This window comes from Narcine bancroftii, chromosome 10 (assembly GCF_036971445.1).
Source record: "Narcine bancroftii isolate sNarBan1 chromosome 10, sNarBan1.hap1, whole genome shotgun sequence".
Taxonomy (NCBI): Eukaryota; Metazoa; Chordata; class Chondrichthyes; order Torpediniformes; family Narcinidae; genus Narcine; species Narcine bancroftii.
The window spans coordinates 24,368,087-24,395,294 of record NC_091478.1 but is presented as its reverse complement, the minus strand read 5'-3'; the positions used below and the strand labels follow the sequence as shown (position 1 = coordinate 24,395,294).

At 41.3% G+C, this 27,208-nt stretch overlaps 1 protein-coding gene and 1 long non-coding RNA gene across 4 annotated transcripts in view; one reads left to right on the top strand and one right to left on the bottom strand.

Annotated features, from left to right (window-relative positions):
• Positions 1 to 11,232, top strand: part of LOC138744311 (uncharacterized) — a 41,648-nt gene extending 30,416 nt beyond the window's left edge. The window contains exon 5 of the long non-coding RNA XR_011345440.1: positions 10,666 to 11,232. This is a non-coding gene — a long non-coding RNA (uncharacterized lncRNA). The remainder of the gene's footprint in view (positions 1 to 10,665) is intronic.
• The window catches only part of hpse2 (heparanase 2), a 263,673-nt gene that overhangs the window by 123,721 nt on the left and 112,744 nt on the right, over positions 1 to 27,208 (bottom strand). For all 3 annotated transcript variants that reach the window (XM_069900231.1, XM_069900232.1, XM_069900233.1), the window contains exon 4: positions 23,547 to 23,720. In XM_069900231.1, coding sequence (XP_069756332.1) covers positions 23,547 to 23,720 — 174 coding nt within the window. The remainder of the gene's footprint in view (positions 1 to 23,546; positions 23,721 to 27,208) is intronic.

The following is a 27,208-nucleotide window of genomic DNA, read 5'->3' as shown; positions in this document are numbered from 1 at the left end:
GACCAAAACTGCACATAATACTCCAAGTGTTGACTCACCAACACATTGTACAGCACGACATCACTGCACCTGCACTCAGCGCTCTGACTGATGAAAGCAAGTGTGCCATCCTGTCTACTGCGTCACCACTTTCACATCTTGTCTCTTGGTTCTCCAGCACTCCCTATGGCCCCACCATTCACTGTGTAAGTCTTGACTTGGTTTAACCTCCCAAAGTGCAAAACTCACACTTGCCTGAGTTAAATTCCATCCTGCTGTTCCTTGGCCCACCTTCTGAGTTCATCTAGACCTATGACGATCTAAGATCAACTCTGCCGATTACCTATGCTGTGTGGGTCTAAATTTAAGCTTCCTGAAGCTGACCATTTCAACTTCCCCAACCATTCCTACAGTGACATGTCTTTCCTCGGTTTTAACCATTGTTGAGATGAGGTCGAACATAAACATGAGGAACAGCACACCATATTAATCCTGAACAGTCTTAAGCCTAACGGCGTGAACATCGATTTTTCTGTGGTTTCATTTCTTCTTTATCTACTTGTTTGTCTCTCTGTCTCTCTCTAACATTTCTTTCTTCCCCTCATCCTCTGAATGATTTTTCCCTCTGCCTGTCTCTCCACCTTCCACCCCTTGTGTCCTCCATCATCCATAGGTCCCTCCCCAACTTCTTTCTCCCTTTACATATGTAATTTTACCCATTTTATCTTCGTCCTGTTAAGGGGTTCAGACCCAAAACATTGACTGACCATTTATAATCATGAATGCTGTCTGACCTGCTGAGTTCATCCAGCAGCTGAACCTTCTTCATTGTCCACGTTACCTCCATTTTTTATGTCATCTGCAAACTTATGAAACACCCCAAGTACACCATTATTCCAATATTGTGGAACAAAGTATACCCATGGAAGAGAGCAACATATTGCTACATAGAGTGAAAAATAGACTTGTAAATCAAATACACACATATCTCCGAAAGTCAATGGTATTATAGGAAAAATTTACAAACAAAGCATTGGTAAATTGAGGATGACCTGCATTTCTGGATTTATAACTAAAATGCATCTCCCCTGTGATATTCACAAATCTATTTGACAGACGTTTGTGGGGTTGTCGTCTTTGATTCGCAAATCTAATTCCTGCCACAAATCTCTGCTATTAGGAATACACTGCACCAAAATGATCAAAACGCATTAACTCTAGCCTTTGCAATAAACAAAATTTCCCTAAATGAAATGTCTTATTGGAACACATCTCTTTCCTAAACTGACCAATTACTGTAATGTATTGACGTATGGTTTTCTTATTTGTATGTATGTACAGTAAACCCACTATGGGGGTTGGTAGATACTGAATGAGTGAATAATCCTGTTTCTTAAGATTGCATGGATTAGCGAACTAAAGGCGAGGCATGCCAATTTTAAACTTTCATACTTTTTACCTGAATATTTACTGCCATTTTTTTTTTGCCTGTTGCTTGAATTCTGAATAATAGGGGTTTTTCTGTTCACATTTCTTTATGGAAATATTTTCAACAAATTAGGATTGCTATTTTTTAAAAAATAGTAAATACATAGAAATGCTGGAGGAACTCAGCAGGCCTTGTAGCGTAGATAGGAGGTAAAGATATATTACTAGCATTTCGGGCCTTCAAGGTACAATATATATTTACCTCCTATGGATGTTGCAAGAATGAGTTCCTTCAGTAATCACAGCATCTACAGACTTTCATGCTTCACCCCAGTTTTGTAAAAAAGATACAGCCGTATCTTGAAGCTATCTCCAAAGTCAGAAACCTCTGCATTCAGTTTGTCTCCAAAGACAGAGCACATAGTCTATGTGAATGCTTCAACACCCTACTGAGTTTCTGCTGCTGTCAGAGGTACTCTCTTTTCATCACCCTCTTTTTCAATATTTGATATCTCCACTTCTCAATTTAGCCTTGATAAAGGGTCCCAACCTGAAATGGTGATTCGTTCTAACAGAAACGATGATTGAACATTTCTTTCCAACAATGCTTCCTGACCCATTGTCCCTTCACCTTCTTTTTGTTCATCCAAGATTCCAGCATCCATGCTCTTTGTTTCTCTCCAGTTTACTGCTCAAGTTATGCTTCCCTTGAAAAGCCTTTCCTCCAACAGGAGCTCAGTTAAGTTCTTCACATCACTCATCCTCCCTGCACTTCCAACTCCTCTCCAGTTGAATGACCACTTTCCCATCAAGACCTGCTCTCTCTAAATCTGACCCTTCCACTCCTCAGACCTGCCTCTCCACTTCTTCTGTCCCGTACCCTATTTATTTTATTTACAGACAGTCCCCAGGTTAAGAATGAGTTCTATTACCTGGGTCTGTCTTTAACTCGAATTTGTATTTAAGTTGGAACAAGTACATAAGATCCTTATTTAGCATCAGTTAGTCAAATGTTTATCTTAGTATATAGCATATATAGTATGCATGTAAAACACTTAACAAACATTTCCAAATACATTACAACATCTTAAACATAATAATACAGTACATAGTTGTAAATCAAATGAAATAAGAGCATACAATACTGTACAGGTGCAATGTTTGAATCCATATTTTTCAATTTTGAATCCGTTTCCATGCTTGCGATGTGCTGTATGCTACTCTATCGCAATGCTAGGCCATGGCTGCATTGTGCGAGACTATCGTACAACATACTCTCTCATGATGCTGACTCGACCACACTCAAATCGGAAGCTAACACCATTCTATTTCCAGCTGGCTTGTTGCTTCATAGCTGCGGGTTTTTTGTAAATTGGACATTTTTAACCTGGGAGATGCCTGTATTTACATATACAGCAAGGTATATTTTGGCCCACAAGCCTGTGCTACCCAATTTATATGCGATTAACCTACATCCTCGGTACATTTTGAATGGTGGGAGGAAACTGGAGAACTCGGAGGAATCCCACACAGACACGGGGAGAACGAACAAATTCCTTACACATAGCACAGGATTTGAACACCGGTCCTGATCGCTGGCGCTGTAAAGGCGTTGCACTAATCGCTACACCAACCGTGCCACCCCCAGTCCTTCCTTTCCCACTATTTTATACTTGCTATCTCCCTTTCCCACTTTCCTCTCCATAAAATGTCCCAACCTTAAACGTTGACTGATCCTTTCTCTCCACGGATGCTGCCCGACTCTGGGTCCCTTCAGTTTCTCTCACCATTTCAGTATGTGCAACTTTTGCATCTTTCCATAAAATGACAACGCCCCTGTCATTTTGCTCAATAACCCAGCGGCAGAAGAACCTGATACAAGTTATCTGGCCTGAATCTTTTGTAGAATCTTGCTACGAACAAATCAACTGCTGCATTTCCTTCATTGACTGCCAAATATTTTGGGCTCTTTGAGGCACCACGAAAGTCACCATATAAATGCAGATGCTTAAATCCCCAAGAGTATGGCAGGAAAAATGTATAGGCATAATATAAAAAAGACCTAATGATATCTTAGTGAGTGAAGAACAGTGATCCATAGTTAGTGTCTAATGTAATCAATGACAAAAAAGATGCTTAAAGGTGTAGTGGGAGTGTACTCCTCCCCCTGCCCCCTGCCCCAACATTTTATTCAGGCACCTGCCTGTGTTTTGTCATACCTTGATGAAGGGCTGAGTTTCACCAGCATTGTGTTTTTACTTCACTCACTGTGTCTACAGACTGTTGTGTTTTACTCCTGTAAATCCAACAGTCTCTATTGACCAGGATAATGTTTGGGTTGAAAACTGTGGATATGGGAGACTCTCATTCCTTGGGAGGATTGGAAGAAAAAGAGGACTGCTCAGGAGACTTAAAGCTTTGACATCCTCCAGGGAAAATAACTCAATGAATTTTAAATTGCTTCAGAGACAAGAGATGCGGAGGAAATTCTTCAAGCTGAAACTGTCTGACGATGCTGTCAGAGATAAGGAGGTTACTGCAATTTCTAACAATCTATTGGATAAATATTTACATCAGATGTTACAAAAAAGACGGGGAAGTTCAAGCAATGAACTATTTGTCGTCCTTTTGGAAGTAAATCTGCAGTTGCTGGGGTCCAGTGCAGTGCACAAAAGCACTAGAGAAACTCAGCAGGTTATGCACCAACCATAAGAAGGGAATAAGATGAAAGAAAAATAGAGGGTTATGTGGTAGGAAGGGTTTAGTACTTTATTAAAAGAAGGAACATGTGGGTTGGCACAACATCGAAGGCTGAAGGGAATGTTCTGTGCTGTATAGTTCTATATTCTATTTCAGGCTAATTCCTTCATCAAGAATGTGAAAAACAGGCAGATGCTGGAATAAAAAGGTGGGAGATGGCAGAGAAGGAGAGGAGAGGAGGGAGGGACGGGAAGGAACACAAGCCAACAGTGGCACTGTTAGCCAAGTGGTCAGCACAATGCTATTACAGTGCCAGCTGGTGCTGTCTGTACGTTCTCTCTGTATTTGCATGGGTTTCTTCTGGGCGCTCCAGTTTCCTCCCACCGTTCAAAACCTACAGGGGTTGTTGGTCAGTTGGGCAGCACGGGCTCGTGGCTGAAAGGCCTATTATCGTGCTACATATCTAACTTAAAAATGTAAAGATTTTAAATTTAACAGGTTAAGAGCCAACAGGTAGATACAGATGTGAGTTTAGAATAGAAAGAAACTGAGAAGTGATCAAGGAAGATTAGCAGATAGGAGAAGGAAGGGAAAAGGGTTGGGGATCATTTTCATTATAAACTTGTATACCTCCATCTTTTATTTATAACACAGGCCATCCTTCCCTTTCTTGAATCCCGACTCCTGTTTCAATACCTAAAGAAACATATTCACTCTATCACTCCCTCTTAACATTTCCTCTCCTGCAGGTTGAACCTCAGTTGAGATGAAATGCCAGAGATCAGAAGAATTCGAAGGATTCAGTTCAAAGATTTGACAGAGGCCTTCAAGGTTGAGGGAAGGGGTAGATGATATCGCAAAGGTCACAGGATGATGGTGGAAGGGAGCTGAAATAAGTAATTCAGACTCCAGGAGCAAACCTAAAGCATCTAAAGCCTAGATCCATTTGTCTTTGCCTTTCTCAACCTGATGGGCCTTCTGACAATAATAATTATACACAGCAACTCTGTAATTGAATTACCAACCCCCCCCCCCCCACCCACCACTTGGTCTGGATTAGTTGCCCATTTCATCCCAGCTCCATTCAAGCTTAATAGTCTTTATTCACAATACTTACAAAGGAAACCCATTCCCACCTTTAGTTTTGTATCAATACATTTCTATCACTGTACATTGTTTCTTTCCTTTCTATTTACACCATTATCATCGCTGTGGCACCTTGTCGTTACTCCCCCCTCTGTTGCTTGAGGAGCTTCTCCTCAGTCTCAGCCCCTAACTAAAGTGAAAAATGGGACCCAGATGGGACCCAAACCCATATTCCCTGGCTTAGGAGACCAGTGGCTTATCCATTAACTCGATGGAAAATGCATTTTAATCTGCCCAAAACCTGTTGGTCTTTCATCGGTGAGGGAATGCTGCCAACTGGCACAATCTAGGCTTCAGGAGTAAATGGTGAGGGAAGCACTGAGATGCATCCAATGCAAGGGGGCTGGAATTTAGAAGAATGAGAATGGATCTTCACTCACAAAAGACAAAGGAGGAAAAACCCAACACCCAACCCCAACCAACCAATTTTCCCCTGCAACCACTGCAACCATGCCTGCCTGTCCCGCATTGGACTTGTCAGTCACCAACGAGCCTGCAGCAGACGTGGACATACCCCTCCATAAATCTTCGTCTGCGAAGCCAAGCCAAAGAAGAAGATAAGATAGGGATAGGTAACTTGTTTCCATTGGTGGGGAGACCAGAATTAGGGGACATAGCCTCAAGATCTAGGGTAGTAGATTTAGAACGGAGATGAGGAGGAACTGCTTTTCCCAGAGGGTGGTGAATCTGTGGAATTCATTGTCCTCAGTAAATATATTTAAGACTAAGATCGATAGATTTTTAGGTGGTAGGAGAATTAAGGGAAATGAGGAAAGGCAGGTAGGTGAGGATGAGGCTATCATCAAATCAGCCATGATCACATTGAATGGTGGAGCAGGCTCGATGGACTGGATGGCCGACCCCTGCTCATATTTCTTATGATCTAATATTGAATGTAAGGATACAAAACTAAGGGTGGGAAGAGATTTTGAACAGGTTTCCTTTTGTAAATAATTTATTGTGAATAAAGTCTATTTTTTAAATAAAAAAAAGTGGCTTATCCATTAGAAGCCAAGTTTGGGGGGAGGGGTTGGAGTCAGTACTCAGATATATGACATTTTTAATGACCCCTCCCTACTCAAACCTGCCTACTCAGGGTGAAGGGAAGGGGGAATGAACTACCCACATTGCCGGTTTGGCAAGGGAGCTGTGCACCAGTTCGAGCTGAACTTGACCTGACATTGAATATTCAAATTGTAAAATACTATCTGTGGGATTTGCTAACCCTCAAACAACCGCTTTCTAATCTCCATCACTCAAACACTACCCCTCCTCATTGCTGAGTGTAATTCGATACTGATCTAACACTTCATTACTCAGTACTTTCTACAATCTGGCCAATGTAAACATCACACTTGTAAGCTCTTTAAACAATTCAAAACTCTCTTAGCACTTCAAATATAAAACCACATTTTTTTAATATGACAGCCGCATTTTACATACACCTCCCATTAAGTAAGCTTCCCAGATAAAGATGTGAACCTTGTGGAAGGCAGCTGATGTCAAATTTTCTTTTGTTCTTCATTTCGTTCGTGCCTGCACTGTTCCTGATGGCTCGTGTTTGGAAGTGTAGCCAATGGAGATTAAGAATACTTTAGTGCTTTTCCTGAAACAGAGTAATAAGTGTTTCACTGTCTGGAGAAACAAGGCCCATTATTGGCTTTTAGTCTGAAGTACAATCCAGGCTTCAGGGACGGGAACTGCTTTGCCCAGGACTGCAAGAAACTGCAGAGAAGTTGTGAACATGGCTCAGTCCATCAAACAAACCCTTGTGCCCTCTCCATCAACTCCGTCTGCACTTCTAAAGCCTCAGAAAATCAACCAACGTACAAAAAGGCTGCACTCTCTTCACCATCCCACCATTGAGAAGAATATTTACGAATGTGAGATCACACCAGATTCGAGGACAAAATTAATTCTGCCATTATCAGACTCATGAATGAACCTCACCCAAGTTAAATAATATTGCCTTTGCTCTGTACCAACTGATCTCTCATTGTAACCCAACTCTCGGTAATGTGTTTTTCCTTGCTCTACTATGTTTGGGTTGACAAACTGGCAAAAATGGTCTTATTCGCTGAACATGAGTCCACGTGACAACAAACTCAAACTAGAACACCTTCAGTTTTTAGAAGCATAGCACTGCAGCCAAATGCGCCTTCTGGGTGTGGGAGATACAGTGATGGCAGCCTCTTCACCTTCCCCCCCCACTGCTGTTCTTGCAATGCAGGATTTAAACATGCCTGCCTGAGCAGTCAGGATCACTGATCCCTTTCACCAACTTGCTGCAGGATCATCATGGCCTGTCCCAACTGTGGCCAGCAGCACACATTGCTTTGCTGCTCAATGACGATTCGCAAATCTGAAGAAAACTTCTATTTTTGATCAGTGTGTCTTGTTGCACTCATGAAATCTCTTTGACTCTGCATTATGAATTTCCAAGTGCTTGCCACTGTAATGTTTCATGTTTTCCAGAATTTTCGCAATGGCAGGAGTTCTCCCTCTTGTCCCGAATCAGCTGCTTTCCAATCTGCCACAACCCTTTGCAAAAGCAGGAGATCCAAGAATGTCACTTCCACCAACCTGGGGCCAGCGGAGGATGCACAGATTTCTGAAAGTTTCCTCTGGGCATCACAAGGATGGCAACCTGTCCATCACTGTAGATGCCTTTGCAAGGCCTAGGACCCATACCACTGTGTGCAACATTCCCCACTGCTTTTGGCCATCTGATTTCCTTGCCATTTCAAAATGCTTTTAGTGTTTTCTAACAGGAAAACAGATACAAAATATTTATTTAATATCTATGCTATTTCCCTGTTCCCCATTCATTCCCTTATCTCAGCTTCAAAGGGGCCGACATTCACTATTGAGACTCTATACTTGCAGAACTTCTTTCCATATTTCTTGCTAATTTATTCCCAAAATTTATATTTTCCCTTTTGATCATTTTGAGTGCATTTACCAAAACTAATCACAGTTATAGAGTTACACATGGAGACAAGCCTTAAGTCTCACCGAGTCCAAACCGACCATCAAACCCCCATTACACTAATCCCATTTCATTCCCCCCACATTCCCATCAACTCCCCACAGATTCTACCACTCAGACTGATTTTAAACATCTCTGATTGAAATAATTAAATTAATTTAGCTGCACATGAGGGAAGGTGAGAGAAAACAAGAGAGCTTTAATCAAAGGGAATTAATTTGTTCTGTATCCTATTACAAAGGCCCTTCTCCAGCCCTTTCCCCCACTTGATGTCCTCCCTGCCCATCCTTGAATCGGTGAAAGCAGTCCTCACGAACATTTATTATCAAATATATAAGAGCAATGTGCAGATGCATTGCAATTCTTACTTGCTGCTGCCACACATGTACGAAAGATACAGTAACTACAATTACATAGATTAAATTACCACAATATGTCACGAAGGAAAAAGTGATTAGTAGAATATTCACAGTTGCAGTTAGTGAAAAAAAGTGACATATCTTTTGGTGGTCCCTGAGTAGTTTATGGTTAAAGTAAGGGTAGAATGGGAGGTTCAAATTCCTGACGGCTGTTGGCAAAAAAATTGTTCACCTTACTGCAGGAAAGATATCAATAAGTTAGCAAGAGTGCAGAGAATATTTACTAGGATGTTGCCTGGACTTCAGGAACTGAGTTACAGGGAAAGATTAAACAGGTTAGTACTTCATTCCCTGGAGCATAGAAAAATGAGGGATTTCTCAGAGGTATTTAAAATTATGAGGGGGATAGACAGAGTAAATGTAGGTGGTCTTTTTTCACTGAAGGTAGGTGAGATACAAACCAGAGGACATGGGTTAAGGGTGAAAGGGGAAAAGTTTAAGGGGAATATGAGGGGAAACTTCTTCACACAGAGAGTGGTGGGAGCATATAACAAGCTGCCAAATGAAGTGGTGAATGCAGGTTCAATTTTAATATTTAAGAAAAATTTAGACAATATCGTGGATGGGAGAGATATGGAGGGCCATGGACTAAGTGCAGGTCAGTGGGACTAGGCTTAAAAAAAGGTTCGGCACAGACTAGTAGGGGCCTGTTTCTGTGCTGTAATGTTCTATGGTTCTTCAACCTAGAGATAAAAACACACACACAAATGCTGAAGGAACTCAGCCGGTCTTTTAGTATCCATCGGAGTCAAAGATATATTGCTGATGTTTTGGGCCTGAGCCCTTCGAGAAATAAGCTAGAGGCTTCTGTACCTTCTGCCTAAAGTGAGCGGTGAGGAGATGTTGTGACCAGGATGATGGGGGTCTGTTGTGATGTTGGCTGTCTTTTTTTTTAATTTAAAATGAATTTTAATTTTAAAAAAATCTAGACGTACAGCACAGTAACAGGTTCTTTCGGCCCATAAGCCCGTACCGCCCAATTACATCCAATTGACCTATGTTGCCAGGTATGTTTTGGACGGTGGTAAGAAACCAGAGCACCCAGAGGAACCCCACACAGAACGTACAAACCCCTCACAGACAGCTCCAGATTCAAACCCATGTCAAAGCCCAGTCACTGGCACTATAACAGCATTGTGCTAACTGCTAGGCTTACTGTGCCACCCTTGATGCTAACCACGCCCCCTTCTGACTTGCTGAATTTCTCCAGCTTTGCTCGACTGTTAGTGGGTCCGGGCAGGAGATGTGCAGATGTGTGTTTGTGCATGTAGCTCCAGGTCTCTAGAATGAAACATTGTCTCCTTAGAACCAAAGTCATGAATGCCCCAAAATATCACCGAGTATTTTGAAGGGGGAAGATGGATAACCAAAGTCACAGTCCACGTCAGTCCCAATGCCATAGGTTGAAAGAGGGATGAGCTTCCTCAGCAAGAGGTTTGGAAGCTAACACAATCAAAGGTGATTCTTTTAATTTAATTTAACTTAATGGTGGAAGGCCCCCTTCAGGCCCACAAAGCCCAAGAAGTCTAATCACACCCAATTAACCTGGGGATTGGGGCAGAGGTGGTTACATTGGAAATGTGAAAAGGTGAGCTACCTTTTGAAAGAACCCCCACCACCCAGCTCACAACTTATTCTCACTGCTCCCTTTGGGCAGAAAGTACAGAAGCCTGAAGTTCAGTATCTCTGGGTTCATTTTCCCAGCTGCTGACAGTCCCAAACATTCTATATTTAAAATTTTATTAAATTTTAACCATCCAGCATGGCAGAAACCGAAGCACCCTGAGAAAACCCATGCAGGTTACAGGGAGAACATGCAAACTCCTTAAAGACAGTGGCGGATTCGAACCTGGGTCACCGATGCTATAATAATGCTGGGCTAACCACCATGCCATTTCACCTGAACCGCACCTACACCAGGATCATTAAGGGATTATCTGCTCGACTGAAGCAACATTTTGCTGCACTACGCAACTATTAATATTTATCATTTCATTCTTTTAGCTTTGTTTACATCTGACCCAAGATGAAGCACCTACAATCGGCAGCAGCCAGGAGGGGTTGTAAACTCCAGGTAAGCAGGGCACCAGAAAACAGGGAGACCAACCCACGTTTGAGAAGGAGAAACAGTGAATACAGTGACCATGGTGGCAGACCAGCAAGGGGCTCTGAGGCTGGAGAACACACAGGCAGTGGGTTGCTGGTGACTCGAGGCAAGAAACCCCCGCAGGCTGCCAACTGCTGGCAACTGTGGTCAAAGGACTCCCACCAGGCTGCAGACTGTTGGACACTGACTCATGACAGGCTGAAGGGGTTTCAGGTATCAGAACTGGGATGCGATGGGTGCCGGAGGCTTCCTGAACATATCAGAGATCTGCATCTGGAGCTTGGGTTTGCTGATTGGTTCAGACTGAAGGCTGTGTGGCTGCGGAGGCTGCGGGAGTGCTGGAGGTGAAGCCATGGATATTCAGTGACCCTGTGGGGCCCCTCTTTTGCTTCTCTTTCTCTGGCTGTAAGGGACGCTGGACATATTTCGCTAATAATGAATCTTTGCCTTATGGTAGAATAAAGGCTTGTGTCAATTTAATTTATACTGACATTTGTTTGTTTTACGTTTCTGTGTAGCTGCAGCAAGCAAGAGTTTAATTGCATTTGTATATAATGTATTCACGTCGATGTCAATAAACTCCTCAAAAAATCCTATCCAATTTGTCCTTGCCGCCTTGCCTTAATTAATCCATTCAGGTCACTTTTCTATTTCAATTTGAAAATTATTCATTTTCAAACTGAACTAGATAAAAAAACACAAAGTGTTATTTTGGGTAATACACAAATTGAAATCTTCTGAAGAAACTTGATGCACAGGGAGTAAGAATTCTACAAAGCACAAACTCCTCATGCAAGTGTGTCAGCAGAGCAGATTGAAAAGCAAAAAGTTCATCCGAAAGGAGCTGCCTTCAGTTGAGCAAGAACTTTTTTTTCCTCTGAATTGTTGCTTAAAATAACAGCCCCGGGGAATTTTTCATGTATCTGTCACAGTCTGGGCATGGTTATTGCTAACAGTATAAATATATCACTCCACTGTGTAAACACTTAAGGGAGCTATGATTTGAGGACTGAGATCCTACAACTGCTTACTTTACTTGAGATTAAGCTACAGTGATTTCTGCATTAAACATGACCCACGCCACTTTGATTTGTAGGTTGCAAATGTTTTTGAAGGCGTGTTGCGCAGTTGGAAATACTAGCTGGAGGGTAAACCTTCCTTTCTTCCTTATTATGTTGTCCTAACCAAAATATATCCTGTAATCAACATCTCTGAAACAGATTATCGAGTTATAGTCATACCACACAGAAATTATGGGCCTGCAATAACCAACAACATTTGGACTCATCCCGTTCTATTCTCCCCACACTCCAATCAACCACCCATTCCCTTGGATTCTACTGCTCACCCACACACTAAGGACAATATACACTGGCCAAGTAATACTCCAACAGGCACGTCTTTGATGAGGGGGAAGATTTAAGATTTCAGATTTATTGTTCGAGTACATACATGCCTTTACATACAACCCTGATATTTTTTCCCCTTTGGGCAAGGTAGAGTTAACACGAATTGGTAGTGCAAAACTAAAACTATATTCAAATGTAAACAAACTGATTGTGCCATGCACGGAGAAAAAAAATCAATAAAGGGCAAAAGAGTCCTTACAGGAGTCCCTAATTGAGTTTGTTGTTGAGGAGTCTGATGTTGGAGGGGTGGTAGCTGTTCCTGAACCTGGTGGTACAAATCTTGAGGCACCTATACCTTTTTCCTGATGGTAGCAGCCAGATCATGTGCTGGGAGGTGTGGATCCTTGATGATTGCTGCTGCTCTCTGACGGCAGCATTCCCTGAAGATGTTCTCGATGGTGGGGAAGATTTTGCCTGTGATGTCCTGGGCAGGGACCATTACATTTTGCAGGGCTTTATGCTCAGAGGAATTGGTGTCCCCATACCAGACAGTGATGCAGTTGGTCAGCACACATTCCAACACACATTTGTAGAAATTTGCCAGGGTTTCCAATGTCATACCAAATCGCCACAAACTCCTGAGGAAGTAGAGGCGCTGACGTGCTTTCTTCATGATACCATTAGTGTGTTGGGTCTGGGAAAGATCCTCTTTGGGAACAGATTACCCACAATGAGAATATGCAGACTCTATGCAGGCAGCACACGAGGTTGGAAGTGAACCTAGGCCACTGGATCTCTGAGGCAGCAGCTCTGCGAATGTACAACTGTCACACTGAGTTAGTGACATCAGTGGGATCCTAGTGTGTGAAAATTGACAGGCATCTTTCCTAAAACAGCAACTACACATTGGAAGTATGTCACTGGTTATGAAGCTCTTTGGGATGTTCCTGGAGGGAAGTGAATTATGTTATGGAAATGTAAGCTTTTTCACAAAAAAATTAATTTAGAGATATAGCTCAGTGAAAGGCCATTCTGGCCCATGAGCCCGTGCCACCCAAATACAACTATGTGACCAATTAACTGTCTAACCCCTTATGTCTTTGGAATGTCATTGGAAACCTGACCACCCAGAGGAAACCCAAGCAGACACAGGGAGAACATACAAACTACTTTCAGCCAGCGCCGGATTCGAACCAGGGCTGCTGGCACTGTAATGTCATTACGCTTGCCAGCATTGGAATGTTATTTTTGGAGGGGAATTCTATCCAGCTCAAGCCTATGGTTGAGGAGATGATGAAGAATGAAAGGATGCAATTTGGCAACAGGAGTCATACTTACAGTCACAAAAAGAGTAATGAAGCAAGACTCAGCTGGCATTGTCCCTGTGCTTAAAGATTTATACTTAAAGCAGTGATTACTGGTACCATCAATTGGACCTTTAGAGCATTTGACCATAGAGAGGAGTTTGAATCCCACTGAGGTAAGTAGGAATTCAAATTCAAGTGAAGATAATCCATGAATTATGCATGTTTGATATAAGAATTTTTGCTACAATGTCATTGATTCTATTGAGCTGTTTTCTGCTGTTATGGATAGTCAATTGCTCTTCATCCCTTTACAAAATATGCCCATCATGCCTAACCTTTTCCATTTGCTACATTTCACTTCACTAAATGAAAAATGGAAGATCCGAATATTGTTTAAATGGCAAGCAATTGTAGCATGCCACCTTGCAAAAGGACTTGGGAGGGCTTGTGCATGATTGCAAAAGGTCGGTTTGAAGGTGCAGCAGGCTATCAAGAAGGCAAATGGAATACTGACCTTCATTGTTAGAGGTATGGAATTTAAGATCAGGGAGGTTATGCTACAAATACTGGTGAGGCCAGCTCTGGAGTTCTGATCTCCTTACTTAAGGAAGGATGAATTGACTTTGGAGGCTGTTTAGAGGAGGTTCACCAGGTTGATTCCGCAGATGAAGGGGTTAGCCTATGAAGTGCAATTGAGTAATTTGCAACTGTACTTGCTGTAATTTAAAAGAATGAGAGGGATCTTAATAGAATCATATCAAATTATGAAAGGCTTAGATAAGATAGAGGTAGATAAGTTGTTTCCATTGGTGTGGGAGATAGCCTCAAAATTCAGGGTAATAAATTTAGGACAGAGAGGAGGAACTGTTTTTCCCAGTAGGTGGTGAATCTGTGGAATTTGCTGCCCACTGAAGCAGTGGAGACTACCTCAGTAAATATATTTAAGACAAGAGTTAATAGATTTTTACATAGTCTGTGAATTAAGGGGTAGGGGAAAAGGCAGATAGGTGGAGATAAGGCTATCATCAGATCAGTCATGATCTCATTAAATGGCGGAGTAGGCTCAATGGGCCAGATGGCCGACTCCTTTTTCTATTTCTTATGTTGTTATGTTTCCAGAAACCAAGTATCTGCCGTTGAATAAATCTGCAATGAAAGGCCATGGAAAAACAGCCAATGTATCAAAAGACTCATCCAAATCTCTTCAACAGCCCCCCCCCCACCCCACCCCTACAATCAAGAAGAAGATTTACGAGCCTGAGGTCACGCACCGTCATATTAAAGTAGAGATTCTTCAGACTCCTGAATGAATCTCTCACTGGTAATTTAAAACACAAATGTGCTGGAGATACTCTCACACTAGTAAGTTGCCTTTGCTCAGTTCTAATTGATATATCTCTGAAACCCTGCACTCAGTAATGTATTTTAATTGCTGTAATATGCATGGATGGGTTGACTTGCTGGATTGCTCACAAAGTAGAATTTTTCACTGTACATGTGACAATAAACTTGAATTTAAAAGCTAGTCTGGATAATTGATAGCTATCATTTGTGCCATCTAGTTCACTAACATATCTTTCCATCTTAATTCGGTCTGGGACATATCTCCAATAAGGTTGGCTCTTAATGATCTCTCAGTTTAGGTGTAAATAAGGATGAACAATAAATGCCGGCTTTATCAACGATCTCCAATTTTTCACTCAATATCTAGGTATTATTATAGATGCACGGGTTTGTAGGGGGGTCAAGAAGGCATGCCCTTTTCTCACTGGAGGCTTGATATGTCACCAAAGACTCTTACAAATTTCTATAGGTGCACTGTGGAGAGCATTCTGAATGGTTGCATCACTATCTGGTATGGAAATGACAATGCACAGGACATGATGAGAGTTGTGAACTCGGCCAATGACATTACGGGCATCAGCCTTCACTCCATTAAGAACATCTACAAGAAGCAGTATCTCAAGGAAGCAGCCTCTATCCTCAAGGACCCTCACCACTCAGGTCATGCTCTCATCTCACTGATACCATCAGGAAGGAGATACAGGAGTCTGAAGTCGAAAACCTAATGGCATGAAAACAGCATCTTCCTCTCCGCCATCAGATTTATGAATGGACAATAAAATCATAGACACTCTTCTTTGCACTAACTTATTTTTTTAATATAATTTATAGCAATTTTGTACCTGTAATGCTGCAAAACAACACATTTTATGACATGCTCATAACAATAAATTCTGATTCAAGTTAAGGTTGTAAATCACAGCTTGCATGTCTTAAAACAGTGGATTTCCACTGAAGCAAATGTTGGTTTTATGGGAAGAACCACACAGGACCAACTTATTGACATTCACATCCTTTCCACTTTGCAAGACTGTGTTATGAATCCTTGAACAGTTTTCACCACAAAGCCAGACCACAGGAACTTCCGTTTCAAACATAAATCTTTTCATTTTAATAAGGCTCATAAACAACATCCCCACACTGCTTCAACTGCTGGTAAAGAGTCATACAGGGGACAAGCCAAAAGGACTGCCTGCACTATTGCAAGTCACTTTTTTCACATAACTTGAATATTTATTATCAATCTTATGTATTTATTGTCTCTATTAATTTAATTCAATTAGTTTATTTTTATAGTTTTTCTTTCAAAATACCTGTTCGGCTGCAGCAAGTAATACTTTCAGTGCATATGTACGTTGTACAATATGTATGACAATAAACTCACTATAAGTGCTTGAGTAAATACAATCAACAAGCATTCCAAATCCATATTTTCTGAATTTAAATGTTTCATTTTCAATTTAACCAGACAGCACAGTAACAGGCCCTTCTGGCCATATACACCAATTAACCTGCAGATCCTGTACATTTTTTTGGAGAGTGGGAGGAAACTGGAGCACTCGGAGAAAACTCCCATAGGAGATGGGGAGAACGTACAAACACCTTACAATTTCAACTTGGGTCGCTGGTGCTGCTATAGCATTGTGCTGACCACTGCACTAACCATGCCGTCCATTTGATCTGGGACCATTCTGGTTTGTCATATATATTAATGATCTGGATGACAGTGTGGTAAATTGGATTAGTAAATATACAGATTAGTAAATTGGATTAGTAAGTATGCAGATGATACTAAGATTGGTGATGTTGTGGACAGTGAAGAAGGTTTTCAAAGCTTGCAGTAGGATATATAGGCCAGTTAGAAAGATGGCAGTTGTAGTTTAATAATGATAAGTGTGAGGTGCTACATTTTGGTAGGAATAATCAACAATGGTCATTCATATATGTTAAATGGTCGACAATTGAGGAGTGCAGTAGAACAAAGGGATTTAGGAATTCTGGTACATAATTCCCTGAAAGTGGTGAAGAGAGCTTTTGGTACGTTGGCCTTCATAAATCAGAGTACTGAGTATAGGAGTTGGGATGTCATGTTAAAGTTGTTTAAGGCATTGGTAAGGCTAAATTTGGAATATTGTGTGCAGTTTTGGTCGTCGAATTATAGGAAGGATATCAACAAAATGGAGAAAATGTACAAGAGATTTACAAGAATGTTGCCTGATTTTCAGGGTTTGACCTACAGGGAAAGGATATTCAGGCTAGGACTTTACCCCCTGGAGCATTGAAGATTGAGGGGGGGATTTGATAGAGGTATTTAAAATTATGATGGGGACAGATAGAGTAAATGTGGATCGGCTTTTTCCATTGAGAGTGTGGGAAATTCAAACAAGAGCACATGGATTGAGATTGAAGGGGGAAAAGTATAGGGGAAACATGAAGGGGAATTTCTTCACTCAGAGGATAGTGGAAGTGTGGAATGAGCTTCCAGCCAGAATAATAGCTGCGGGGTCGATTTTAATATTTAAGGAAAAGTTGGATAGGTAATATGCACAAAAGGGGTATGGAAAATTATGGGATGGGTGTTGGTCATTGGGACTAGGTGTTTGGCATGGCCTCAAAGGGCTGAACTTGCCTATTTCTGTGCTGTAATTGTTATATGTGAAGGAAAGGTTGTGCCTCACAAGCCTAATTGAGTTTTTTGAGGGGTAGATATGGCCTATATGGATTTTAGCAATCCTTTTGACAAAGTCCCCCATGAGAGACACATTCAGTAAGTCAGGAGGCATGGGATCCATGGAACTTTGGCTGTGTAGATAAAAAAATTGGCTTGCAGGTAGAAAGCAGAGAGTAGTAGTGGAAGGAAAGTATTCTGCCTGGAGGTCAGTGACAAGTGGAGTACGACAAGGATCTATTCTAGCACCCTTGCCCTTTGTAATTTTTATAAAGGACTTGGATGAAGGGGGTGGAAGGATGGGTCAGTATGTTTGCAGATGATAAAAAGGTTGGAGGAGTTGTGGATGGAACTGAAGGTTGTCGAAGGTTACAAGATACGATGCAGAGTTGGGCGGAGAAGTGGCAGATGGGAGTTCAATCCGGATAAGTGTGAGGTGATACATTTTGGAAGGACAAACCAGAAGGCTGAGTACAGGGTTAATGGTCAGTTACTTAAGAGTGTGGTTGAACAGAGGGACCTCGGGGTCCAAATCCATGCATACCTCAAGGTTGCCACACAAGTTGATAGGATAGTAAAGAAGGCTTATAGGATGCTGGGCTTCATTAATAGGGAGATTGGGTTCAAAAGTAGAGAGGTCATATTGTAACTCTACAAATCTCTGGTGAGATTTCTGGTCACTTCATTACAGGAATGATGTGAAAGCTATGGAGAAGGTGCAGAGGAGATTTACCAGATGTAACCTGGATTGGAAAATAAGTCTTATGAGGCAAGGCTAGCAGAGCTGGGACTTTTCTCTTTGGAGCGTAGAAGGATGAGAAGAGACTTAATAGAGGTCTTCAAGATTATGAGAGGCATAGATAGGGTGAACAGCCAGTGCCTATTTCCCAGGGCAGGAACACCAGAGAACACAGGTACAAAGTGAATGTTTAGGGGAGACATCGGGAGTTGTGGGTGTCTGGAAGGCCTTGTCAGGGAAGATGGTGGAGCCTGAAACATTAGGGGGATTTAAGTCTTTCAGACAGGCACATGGATGGAAGAAAAATAGAGGGTTACAGAGTAGGGAGGGTTTAACATTTTTTTTAAGAAACTAGGGGACATTGCCTCAAGATTCAGGATAATAGATTTAGGATAGAGATGAGAAGGAACTGCTGCTATTCCCATATGTGGAATTTATGGAATTTGCTGCCCATGCTGACCTCAGTAAATATATTTAGTGCAAGGTTAGATAGATTTTTACATAGACAGGGAATTAAGGGGTAGGGGAAAAGGCAGGTAGGTCACATTAAATGGCGGAGTAGGGTCGATGGGGGCTAGATGGCCTACTCCTGCTCATATTTCTTCTGTTCTTTCACATTGTGTTTGGTTATCTCATTCACAACACATTCCACCAGACTATATTCATGAAACTAAAATTCAAAGCATAAATATCACTAAACAAGCTGCAATGAACATAGATTTTCTGTCATTTTATTTAGATTTTCACAGATTCATTAATTTTGCTGCATTTTTCAAAGTGAACAAAATGGGATTGTGTCAACCACAATGAGCAAGACATCTGCTCCAAAATTAAACTGGTGAGGGAGTGGAGAGAGAGGAAGAGTGGGAATGGAGGGGAGAAGAGGAGTAAAGGAGGCAAACACATTCCCTTGACAGTTCAATGCTTTTGATTCAAGATTCTTTTAATGTTATGTTATAAAATAGAAAATCTGATATTACACAAAATTTCCTTTAGTCTACTGTAAGGCAGACAAAGATTCTACATTGGCAGAAATTGCCCAGCGCCCCTTATAATCAGAGAGAAACAAAAGAGTCATTGAGTGTCTGTGGATTCACCTCTAGCACTCTCACAGCCTCCACAGCCACACAGACATCAGTCCAAACCATCAGCAGCCCGAGGTCCAGATCCAAACCTCTGACACAATCAGGAAGCCCTCAGCGCCCTCAGCACCCTCTTGCATATCGGTTCCGATACCTGGTAGCCCTTCAGCCAATCTGTAGCCTGGTGTGAGTGAAAATTGGACTAGCAGAAATGAGGTGCACAGGAGACTGCAGGCGCTTGAGTCTGGGGCAGAAAACAAACTGCTGGAGGAACTCAGAGCATCATTGAGAGAATAGGAGTGATGAACGTTTCCGAACAGGACCCTTCATCTTGACCCAAAACATCGATCATTCTTTATCTCCCATTCAGGTTGCTTGAACCGCTGCGTTCTCCCTGCAGATTATTTTTTTGATGGGAGAAATTAGTTTGGGGAATAAAGGTATTCCTGATTTTCTGTTTGCTCAATGGATGAAAAAACAAATGAACTTGCTTTCAGACCAGCCATTTTTCCCATGTTATTTTTTATTAATTGACCCTAATAACCTGTCACAATGCATTTCAAGGTGAAACAAAACCAACTCTGATAAGTTTCCATGGGATGTGCCTATCTATGAGAGGTGCTGTCTCAAGAAGGCAGCCAGCATCAGAAAGGCACAATCTCTTCTCACTGTTACCTTTGGGCAGAGGTACAGAAGCCTCTAGGTTCAAGAACAATTTTTAAATTTAAATTTTAAATGTATTCTTTTTTTTAAATTTAGACATACAGCACGGTAACAGGCCATTTCAGCCCATGAGTCTGTGCCGCCCAATTGCACCTGATTAACCTACAACCCCCGGTACATTTTTGAATGGTGGGAGGAAACCAGAGCCCCCAGGGAAAACCCACGCAGACACAAGGAGGTCGTACAAACTCCTTACAGACAGCACAGGATTCGAACCCCAATCATGATCACTGGCGCTGTAAAGGCGTTGAGCTAACTGCTATGCCAATCATGCTACTAGGTATTGGAACCGATATGCAAGAGGGTGCCGAGGGTGCTGTGATTGTGTCAGAGGTTTGGATCTGGACCTCGGGCTGCTGATGGTTTGGACTGATGTCTGTGTGGCTGTGGAGGCTGTGAGAGCACTGGAGGTGAATCCACAGACACTCAATGACTCTTTTGTTTCTCTTTCTCTGACTATAAGGGGCGCTGGGCAATTTCTGCCAATGTAGAATCTTTGTCTGCCTTACAGTAGACTAAAGAAAATTTTGTGTAATATCAGATTTTCTGTTTTATAACATAACATTAAAATAATCTTGAATCAAAAGCATTTAACTGTCAAGGGAACGCATTTGCCTCCTTTATTCCACTTCTCCCCTCCATTCCCACTCTCCATTCCCTCACCAGAGCTACTTCAGTTTACTTTTGGAGCAGATGTCTTGCTAATTGTGATCTTTAATCCAATCTTTATCCAATAGCTGTCAGGCTCTTAAGATCCCCATATGACCATAAGACCAACCATAAATTCAGACCAAAAGGTCTGTCTGCAATATTGAAATGTCACTTTTCTTGCACTAATCACATCTCTCTGTCTTTATTGATTGTGATACCCCTCCACCATCAGAATCCTAAACAACAGACGCAGAGATTCATTGAAGGACTTACTTTGCACAAAATTTATTATTGAATATTTATTTTTTTCTGTATTTGAACAGTCAGTTTGTTTACAATTTTTCTTTTGCATATGTATCTTTTTTTGAATACTTTATTTTAATTTTGTGGTCAAACAAATATCCAGAGTTAACCACTGCAAATACATAAAATGAAATGAAAAGAAAATCAGTGATACAGGTTCTCTGTATTTCCAAACAGCCCCATCCCTCCTCCCCCAATCAAAACCCTGAGATAGAAATTAGAAAAGAAAGAAAAAGAGAGTGAACAAAAGAGATAGAAACAGAAAAAGAGAAAAGAAAGAGGAGATGTCAGGACCCGGGATCCATTTCAGAAGATCTAATTCTTTTCTTGCCTGGATCTCAAATAAAGAAAAAAGCCAGGATGTAAAACTCAGGAACAGAATACTCCTCAATACTCAACCTTGCATTGTGCAAGTATGGTTGTCATATCTGAAAATATATATTACATTTATTCCTTAAATTGTAGGTAATTTTCTCCAGGGGAACACAACTATATATTTCCAGATTCCATCGGGCTCTGTCCAGAAGGGAATCAGACTTTCAAGTTACTGCAATACATTTCCTGGCCACCGCCAATGCAATTTTAAGATATTCTAATTGGTACTTAGATAGCCTCATTTTAGGTCTCATGTCCACAATATTTCCTCAGAGAAACAATTCTGGACTTTGTGGCGATTGTTTTCTAAAAAAATTAAAAATTATTAATAGGGAGCCCAGATTAAATTTGCCACTTCTCTCTTTGATGGGTGGAAATTAAACTGCACAAAATCGAAGAGAGAGAGAGAGTAGCAGAAGATTTTATATATAAATGGAATACTGTGGTCGGTGTGCAGTGCATTGAAGGAAGGAAAAACCTCACGGAAGCTATGAGAGAGCTGAACCAACAAAATGATTTCATTGGAACTCTCCGAGAATTTATCAGCATGACCCCTATGATCCTTTGTGCCTCCCCCCCTCAACCAGTGCAAGCCTGCACCTCTGTTACCCAGATCGCTTGCAGATCAATGCAGCCCACTGAAATACTAAATTTATTTCTCGTGGAAAGAAAGCACCATTAATAAAGTTTCATTTGAATATCTTAATTGGATCAAAAGGAAAAATATCTCCAAAAATGCCCTCGACTCAAAATAGATTAATTCCTTTAACAATGGATAATAAAATTCTACATACATGGTCCTGTAAAGGGATTAGATTGCTATATGCAAGGGAAACTAATGTCATTTGAACAGTTAAAAAAATAAATATAATACTCTTAATTATACAATCTTCTACTACTTTCAATTAAGAGATTTTTTTTCAGAGATGAATTAGGACCGACCATGATGTTACCAGAGTGCAGTGAAATGGAGATTCTGATTTGATAGGGGAACACAAAAAGTTTACATCAATAATGTATTCCTTACCCCAATGGGACTCCTAAGCGGGAGTTATACAAATCAGAACAAAGATGGAAATCGGACTTGAATATTAGTATTGGTGATAAGAATTGGTCCGACTTATGTCAGGGTTGCATGATCGATACAATTAATGAAAGATATAAATTGGTGCAATACAATTTTTTGCATCAGCTATATCTTACCCTGCAGAAGTTGCATAAATTAAATTCTAATATATCTGATAATATGTTTTAGATCTAGGGATGGAACAGGAATCTTTTTACATTCCACCTGGTCATGAAACCATTTTGGGAAAATTTAAGAATTTTATTAGACCAGATTATTGGGAAACAATTTCCATATGTATTTTCTTCTTGTGTACAACTTATACTACCATTGTGTAAAAATTCTGTCTGACCCACAGGAAAAAGAATCTCAGGGTTGTAAGTGATGTCGTGTATGTACACTGACAATAAATTTGAACTTGACTGGTCTTGAAACTTGATTGATCTATTCTTTTACATTTATTATCTCTTTTTCTATCTTGGGATATTGCAGCAAATTAATGTATATTATTAGTTGGTGTAAGTACCTGTGTGGCTGCAGCAAGTAAGAATGTTGGTGAATCTATTCATTGCATTTATGTACATAAAAATAAACTCTCATTAATTATACAAGCAGTCCCAGTGTTACAAACATCCGCTTACAGATAACTCGTATTTGCCAGCTGACCGTTCACCAATTTGCGCATGTGTATAATGTTATCTCACGAATGCCCCTTCCGGTATTCAAGACATTGATTGACCGAGAATAATCATGATCTTTTTTCCTTTTTTGCATAGAAAGGCAAAATATATACTATAAACATTCGACTAACTGATTAAATAAGAACTGTATGTACCTGTTCTGACTTCCCTACAAATTTGACTTAAAGACAGACTTAGGAATGGTATTTATTCATAACCTGGGGACTGCCTGGAGACTGCACGGGTGCTAGAGGTGAAACTCTGAAGGGACTCTCTTTTGCTTCCCTTTCTCTAACTGTAAAGGCGCTGGGCAATACTAATGGAAAACCTTTGTCTGTTTTATAGCAGACTTTATGCAATTTTGTGTTATATTATATCTCTGTTTTATTACATGAGAATAAATAGTGTCTGATATCTGTTCAACATATGCATCCAGGTCATGCAAGGTGAGAGGTTAAAAGCTTGTTGACTCATTGGAGAAGATGACTTACCATTTCCGAGTTCCCAGGATATGTTGTACTTCTTGCCAGCACAGTATTTGAGGAGGCTGAGACCACTGGATCCATTCCAGGAGTTGTCAGGATTCCGCTGGAGGGCATTCAGTCCGAAAATCAAGTGCATGCCCGAGCACTCGGCAAAGTTGTAGAGTTTGTCTAGAGACCTGGCTGGGTAGAAACAAACTATGGTTGAAATTGGAATGCGACTCCTGGTGAAGCCAGTGTCAGGACTTCAATTGAATTGGATTGTTTCATGGTCATGCATGGCAGGATACAGTAAAAAGCATTGTTTTATGTGCTATCCAGGCATGTCAATGCACACAGCAGGTGCAGCACACCAAATGTTAGAGGAGTGCTGTTGGATAGCATGGGTTTAGAGGGATATGTGAGGAGTGGGGCATTTTGGTCAGGATGGGCAAGTTGGGCCGAAGTGCATGTATCCACACTGTGTGACTATAATTTAACAGGTCAAACCAGCATCCATGAAAGGCAATAGGTAGTCAATGTTTTAGGTCTGATGATAGGTTTTGGCATAGGTTTTGAGGGCAGCATGGGATTGGGGTAGCAATTAGCACGATACCGTTACAGCACCAACAATCAGGACCAGAGTTCGAATCCTGTGCTGTCTGTAAGAAGTTGTACATTCTTCCCATGTCTGTATGGGTTTTCTCCGGGGGCTCTGGATTCCTCCCACCATTCGAATGTACTGGGGGTTGTAGGTTAATTGGGTGTAATTAGCAGCACAGACTTGTGGGCTGAAAGGGCCTGTTACCGAGCTGTATGTCTAAATTTTTACAAAAGAGAAATGTTGACCAACACCTTCCCTGGATGCTGCCTGACCCACTGAGTTCTTCCAGCATTTTGTGTGTTGGTTCTGTTTTCAGCACTTGCAAACTCTCTTGTTTGTCTTCATAAGGCAATGATAACAACTAAACAAATAAATAGGGCCACAGTTTAACTAGGAGTGTTGCAATGTCAAATAGTGCAGATTACAGAGAAAAGTACAAAACACAGAGGGCAGGGGAGAGATTAAGTACTTAAAAAAACCCTTGCAAGGGTTTTCCCGGTGTGAGGTCCATTTAGGAGTCTGATAACAGCAGGAAAGAAACTGTCCTTGAACCTGGAGGTTCATGTTCTAAAGCACATGTTTCTTCTGCATGCAGGGTGTGAGGGAAAGGTGATTCCAATCACCTCTCTTGAACAATACTGAATGATCCTGAGGGATTGGTTGAGAAATAATATCAATGATATATTCTTTGGAGTTCCTATGGATAGCTCCATCCAATCTTACAACAGTTTTTGGAGAACCCAGCAAGAATTCCATTAGACCAAAACAAGGCTCAGAACCGCAAAATAAAACCAACTTAGTTACAAAAACTTCTCCCATTCACAGAGGCTGATTCTGTATCATCTATCAAAATAGCTTTTATACACCAACTAAATCTAAGGGGTCCACTCGCAGGATATGAGAAGTATCTATTTCCTTTAGCAGAGAGGCCAATAATTTTTAAGATAATTAGTATAAGGATTTGAATGCAAATGAAGGAGATAGGTAGGGGTCTTGAACGCACAGCTAAGAGTCTGCAAAGGAGAAACAGTCCCTGCTGGCTTTTGATTCTCCAACATACAGATCTATCAGACTAAATTTGCTCCAGGTAATTAATGGGTTGTGTCTAAGATACATTCCACAGAGGGTTATGGAACTGGATTTCAGAGGTATTTTCTCGCCAGTGTAACTGCTCTGATAACTCTGGCTGGGAATAAGTTCTTTGAGGTATAAAGAATAGCATATGAGGAACGTCTGACGGCTCTTGGACGGTACTCCTTGGAGTTCAGAAGAATGAGGGGGGAAATATTTCAAATGTTGGAAGGCCTGGACAGAGTAGATTTGGAAAATTAGTTTCCCATGAGAGGGGAGTCAAGGACAAGAGAGAACACATTCAGAATTGAAGGGCGCCCATTTAAAACAAAGATGTGGAGGAATTTCTTTAGCCAGAGTGTGGTGAACCTCTGGAATTTGCTGCTATGGACAATTGTGGAAACTAGGTCATTGGGTGTATTTAAGGCAGAAATTGATAGGTATCTGAATAGTCAGGGTACCAAAGGTTATGAGGAGAGGCAGGTGAGTGGGGCTGAGTGGGGCAATGGATCAGTTCAATGATAGAATAGCAGGGCGGACTTTATGGGCAGTATGGTCTACTTCTGTTCCTATATTTTACGGTCCTATGGTATGATCCATTGGCTCACCATGTCCATGTTCACCCTTTGTCCATTCACACCAATCCTAGTTGTCTGGATTTGGACCATATCATTCTATGTTCTGCCTATTTGTGCCTAATTAAACATCTCTTAATAATTGTATCCAACACTTGCTCCACTGAAGATTCCAAGCACTCTCTATAAAAATATTTTCCCTTAGATCACCTTTCTCTCATCTTAAACCTCTGCCCTCTTGTTTTTGATATCCTTACTATGAGGTAACATACCTGTGTCTTGTAATTTTACATGCTTTTGCCAGATCACCCCCTTTGGTCTCCTTCATTCAAGGAAAATCAAGCTCAGCCTATCCAATCTCTTCCCTGACTGTGCCCTTCCAATCCAGGTGACATCCTGGTGAATCTCCTCTGCACTCTCACCAGTGCCACCACATCCTTCCCGTCATGTGGTAACCAGCATTGTGCACGATACTCCAAGTGCGACCCAACAACAAAATGAAACAAAATTCTCCAAGCGTTCCCTAAACTATGAAGGCAAACATTCCTCCAGTTCACCATCCTGTGCACTTGCACTGACACATCTGGGGATCTATGGACTTGAACCCTCAAGATCCAGGTCAACATTCCTGAATGCGGCACCATCTACTGCAGCCGTTCTGGGGGGGGTGGGGGGTGGGGGAACAGCACATTTAAGTAAAGCCTTGTTTTCTTTTCCTCCCCCATAATATCAATTTTTTTTTAATGTTTTTCATATGGTCTGTAGGGGAAAAGTATGGAAGAAACCTGCTAACCTTGACTGCTTCACAGGTAAGGGAGTCCATAAACTTTGAAAAAAAAAGTTGAGGATGGCTAATCAACTGGATGTGTCCAAGCCCTGTTTGACTTCCCAAAATTCATCATCCCATCCTTGCTTGGATTAGATTCCATCTGACAGTGCTCTGATCAACTTTGCAACTGATCTATTTCCTGCTGTGGCCTTGGTCAACCTCTTTTGTCTAGCTTTGCTGCATATGTTGAAGTTCAAACTAATCCTACCCACACGGGGATAAATCGGACTTGAACTCATCTGAGGCCTGAAAGAAGTAACCAACTAAAGAGTCCTTTGGCAGCCTAGAAGTAAATTGAAATTAATAATGATGGTAGACTTTGATGAAGCATGAACAGAATGTTATGCTCGAAGTAGTGCCACATTAAAGGGATCACTTCGGACAGATGTGCCGCAGAAATGGAGAAGCTGCAATCACCATTGATCTGCCACTCATCATCTACACATCCATCTGGTTCTGATCATGAGCAGTGGGCTCCAAGGCTTGGGCCGCCACTGAGCTGTAGATCCAGACAAGGATCGTCAACCTTCCCAACCAACACAAACCAGAACACTATTCCAGCAGTCTGCATTGTTAAATCTGATTGCCACAAAATACCCCCAGTTCAGTGAGA